General features: G+C 24.9%; 1 protein-coding gene across 1 annotated transcript; it reads right to left on the bottom strand.

Annotated features, from left to right (window-relative positions):
• Positions 1-1077: 1077 nt before the first annotated feature.
• Positions 1078-3530, bottom strand: LOAG_12016 (hypothetical protein; the record flags this gene model as incomplete). The annotated part of the gene is made up of 5 exons (XM_003147530.1): positions 1078-1083; positions 1730-2023; positions 2312-2353; positions 2455-2476; positions 3406-3530. 5 exons carry the CDS (start codon positions 3528-3530, stop codon positions 1078-1080), a joined length of 489 nt encoding a protein of 162 aa, XP_003147578.1.
• Positions 3531-5200: the final 1670 nt, after the last annotated feature.

Below are 5200 nucleotides of genomic sequence, written 5' to 3'. Positions count from 1 at the left end.
CAATTTAAAGTTGATTTAAAAGAAGGTATTAATTATTAGTGAAAAGAAGTGTTTTATCACAAAATGTGTTTCATTGCAAAATTTATATAAAATTGATTTATTAATAAGATTATATAAATCTTAAAGTGGCTCGTTTTATTTATTTTTTTTTACTGATTCCTTATTATTTAAAAAAAAAAAATGAAGGCGCTCTGCAAAAACATTTGAAAAATTAAATTATTTTTTACCAAAAATAAACAATTATCCTTCAAAATGACACAAATACATTAAAATTTCTTTGTTCAAAAAAAATTTAAAAAGACGAACAATATTAAATAATACAGAAAAAAATGAAAATGAATTTTAAAAAAATTGAGGAATAATTATTTTTCTTAATAATTAGTTATCGATTCTTTAAATATATACCATTCATTGTTAAATATCATTCAGTATATTCAAAATTTGCTCCTAAATTTACTACAAATATATTAAAGTTCTTTAAGATTGTTAAAAATAAACGAGGAAATTTAATACAAAAAATGAAAAATCAAAAAAAAATGTTTGAATGGTTAACTTATGCTATTATTTAGCGGGAAATTTTTTGTTTTCCATTCCATTTAATTGTTGTAATAAATTATCATTTAACAAAAAGTACATGAAAACTTGTTTATGATAAGGAAAATTAACAGGGAACAGAACAGAGAAGGGAAAAAACGAGGGGGAAAGAGAGAGGGATGGGAGAAAAAGAAGGAAAAAAGAGAGGAAATTTTTTTGAAATTTATCAGTGAATGAGATTTAATAGATGAATAGCTTTAGAAATAAATTGTTAAAAGATTGTATAATTTTGAAATTAATTAATTGATGATAGTTTCAACCAATGAATGATACTTTCATGGGATTTATCATTTTTTAAGCATCACAAGATAAGACAATACTATTTTGGTTACTTTTTTTTTACTAATACTTGCAAAGTTTTTAATGAATTAATTAACGAATATCAACAAGACAACTGATTGAATTGATTTGTTTTCGTATTATTAAAAAGCTCATCGATTATTGATGTTGACCTTTTGCTTGTCACTTTTTTTTGCCTAATTTTTAAATCTAAAAAAGATAAGACAAAAGATATCGACCAGTAATTAGTAAATATTAGTAAAGTAATGATTGGATCAATTGTCTTTATATCATTGAATAGTTACTGCTTATCAATTTTTTTCTTTTGGATTTTTAAAATTAGAAAAGGGAAAAATAAATCCAAATAATTTCATATGAATTTTTTATAACAATGTTAAATACCAAACTAATTCTGTCTGAGTAATTTTGTTGGTTAAAATTATTGATAAATAAAAAAAAATTCAAAATGTCTTTCCCCATCCCCTCAAAAAAAAGAAGGACATTTGAGTTATTGAAGAGGTCAGGGTTAGCTCTGCATTTTTAAATAATTTCCGCTTGAGAAGATTTTCAAAATAAATTGATTGAAATTGGAAAGGATATAAATGAATGTCAAAAATTGAGAGAAAAAAAAAAGCTAAGATATGATGCTTGGCCTTCAATTCTACATAGCAATATCCTTGAACAAAAAAATAACGGTTTTTTCCGCCTTTTTTTTTCTTTTGCCTATCCATTTGCTGTCCTTGAATATTCCCTTCCTTACATCCACAACGATTTTTTATCATCAAATTTCAAATTTAAAAATTTAAATTTAAAAATTGAAATCTTAATCAAAATTTGATAATGATAGATATCTGACCCTTTTGAAATGCCCTCCATTTGTTTTATCCAAGTTATTATCGATGCAACATTCATCAACAAAATGCAGCAGTGGTTCATTTGAATCATCCAGAAATGCATCCGTACTCCGGTTAGATTTGCATTCTCTATTCCAAACATGATCCGGTCTTCGTTTTGTCCGAAATGAGAGATGAAACACCTGACGTCGGATCATTCCGGAACGCTCAATTCCTGTATACATTTTGCAATTGGCAAAGCCAATAAAATGATCAGTCGCGGAATGTAAGTAACACAAATGAATATCATTGTTGGGCTTGAATTAATTTTTTTGGCTAAATGTTAAAGCATTAGCATTTAGCCAAAAAAAAAGAATTTAAGGCCATTATATTAAACAGGTATTGATTTTACTTGATGTATGCATCAAAAACAAAAAAAGAAAATGTGAAATTAAAATTTAATAAAATCCATTCCAGTTAATTGATAACACTTTTTCATTTCGTATTTCGTTCGGTTTGAAATACACAAATCATATCATTACGAAAAAAAGAAAACCAAAATTATTAATTGCCGCATATATGCTTCTAAAAAAAAAACCAAAAACCGGCGGATTTTTTTTTCCAAAAAAATAGTAATCAAAATTTTCCTAAATTATAAAATTTCATTTTTGATATAAACAAAAAAAAGAAAAGCCAACAATTTGGATTAATTATTCCATTTTGCACCAAATTTATTCCTTTTTCTTACCTTCCCAAATAGCACAACATAGCTAAAATGCTAACAAACAAATAAAATGTGAAAATCAGATGAAAAAATTTTTCCCCTTTTCTAAAAAAAAAAAAGAAGACGACAGCTTGTAAATCATTAAATTCCTCTTTCCCTCTCTTTCTGTTTTTCTCCTTCCTCCCCTGATGCTTCTCTTTTCCCTGACTTTTTTTTTTAAATCACTTATCAACATTATCAGTGATGAAAATCGTTTAAAGTGAAAAGATTTGCAAAATGTCACAACACTCATCGTTGCTTAAATCGTAATCGTTTTTGTTTCTTTTTCAGTTTAATTTTCTTTTTATTTTTTTTTTAAACTAATTAAGTAAATTAAAAGGAAACACTGACTAGAATGTTAAAATGTTGTAACAAAGAAAGAAAAGAAGAAATTAAAACTATTTAAACTCATCTTTTTTTTAAACTGTTTAAAAATAATCTTTCTTTGAGAAGAACATTTCATTCATAATTTTCAAACATTTATTTTATCGATTTCAACTTTGATTTTCATTTCTACTACTACTACTACTACCACTATACCCTGTTATTTTATATTTCCATCTTATAACAATAACAACAATAATTCTTATTTACATAACTTTTCAACTATAGTATTCTAATTTTTGAAATTTTATTGTTCACATAATTTCAAATTTTATATATCGAATAGATATTGATTGACATAATCAATAATTGATTCTACAAAATAAAACATAATTTAAATCGTACAAAATTAATAAAAATTAAATGCTCAATTAAATTAATCCATAAATATGCAACATTTATAAATGCTTCTCTTACTTAATTAATATTTTTCAGTCATTAATAATAAAAGAATAACTCTGCAACTGTTAAATTGAAAAAAAGAAAGAGACAGTGAAATATTTAATTAATTAAAGAGAAGAATTGTGGAAGAGAATGAATGGATATGAAAACTTGAGGTTATTGAGATGAGGTGAGGTAGAACTAGAAGTGTTGATCGATATAATTGCGCCGCGCCTTTTCCTCCTTACCAAACTCAATTCCGTTGAGCTGACAAACTTCTCCCTCCATTCAATCATCCATAATCTCCCTTCCCTCTTTCTTTCTCATATCATTATATCACAAATGACAATCTTTATATCTTTCTTTTTCTTTTTTCTTTTTTTAATGCATTTCCAATGGATACATCAATACGTCAATATTTACTTGTCACCGATAAAGTTAGTACCACAAAAACTAACTTATTTTCATGTGACAAAAAGAGAGAAAGAAAGAGAGAGAGAGAGGGAGAGAGGGAGAGAGGTAAAAGACTTTCTTCTGTTACTTTTGAAATTAACAATGAAATAGAAAGGATAGAAAAAAAAGCGGTGGAAAAAGAATATGAATAAATTGAATATAGAATGGAGTAATTAAATGAAAAAAAAACAAAGAAACCGGGAGAGAAGAAATAAATAAAGTTAAAATGTTTAAATGAATTCTATTATTAATACTTATTTGTAAAGTAGAAGAAGCAAGAATTTAAAAAAAAAGCAAAAAACAAGTATATGTGAATAAATCAAATAGAGAATAGAATAATTCGAATAACGAAATGAAAAGAACTAAAAAGTGAGAAAAGAAATAGGAAAAAATAAATAAAAGGAAGAAATAAATAAAATAAAGAAATATGTAAAATTAAAAAATTCAAATGAATTTTATTGCACAAATACTTAATTAATGAGATATGACAAATGAGAATTTTTAGGATAGATAAGAATGTCACAAAAGTAATACCTTCATTTTGAATTCACTCAATGCAAATATTTGTCCTATGTAAACATTGGGGATGACGTCAATAAACTAAGTCAATTGGTTTCATCATCGATTATAATGGAATTTCAAAAAAAAAAAAAAATAAAGGTATAAATAAAAAACAAAAAAATAAATCATAATTGTTTATTTATGGGATGGAGGAAAAATTAATGATAAATGATAAATGTTATTGAAATTGTCAAATAGATAAGCAATCAAGTCCAAACAAATAATGAGTGATTTAAATTGTTCTTTCCTTGATCAGTGAGCTAAATAAGGAAGAAATGAAATTAGATAAATAATAATTTGGTCCGACGAATACTTTATTTATTAAATAAAACTAAAATAAGTATATTAAAATTAAAATTATCAAATAGATTATTGCATTCTCCATGGAACGAATTTGTTAAATTTATTTGAGAACTAATTTTAAATGAGCAAAATAATGAAATGATAATAAAACAAGCAATGATTAATACTGAAATTGTTGTAAAATTAAACAATATGTTGTAAATTTTCTAAACTTATAACATGAAAACTTTTGTAAAATTAAAATTCAGATTTGTTTTCTTGCAGTAGTTGAAAAAGAAAAAAAAGAAAAAAGATTAGTTTAAAGAAAAAAGATTAAAAAACAAAAGATTACTATTCTGGAGAGAAGAAAACAATTCTTAAATTACTAAAAATATCATTCAAATTATTATAAATATCATTATAATGATAAAAAAGGCGGGAATCTTCAAAAGATTTATTGATTTGTGCGATATATTAAGAGATGTATTTACTGAAATTAACCAAATAAGTTAAATAATTACACACATGGGATAAATTACTGATGCCAAAAGTTAAAATAATTGCCCAAGAAAAATGAGAAAGAAAGGGTAAGGGTAAATAAAGGGTAAAGGTAGTGGGTAAGAGCGAAGAATAAGTAATGATAAGGATCTATTCCTATTGGTACAATGAA

This window comes from Loa loa (genome assembly GCF_000183805.2).
Source record: "Loa loa unplaced genomic scaffold supercont3.235, whole genome shotgun sequence".
In the NCBI taxonomy this organism is placed as follows: domain Eukaryota; kingdom Metazoa; phylum Nematoda; class Chromadorea; order Rhabditida; family Onchocercidae; genus Loa; species Loa loa.
Note: the sequence above shows the minus strand (reverse complement) of the source record. Positions and strands in the feature narration are given on the sequence as shown.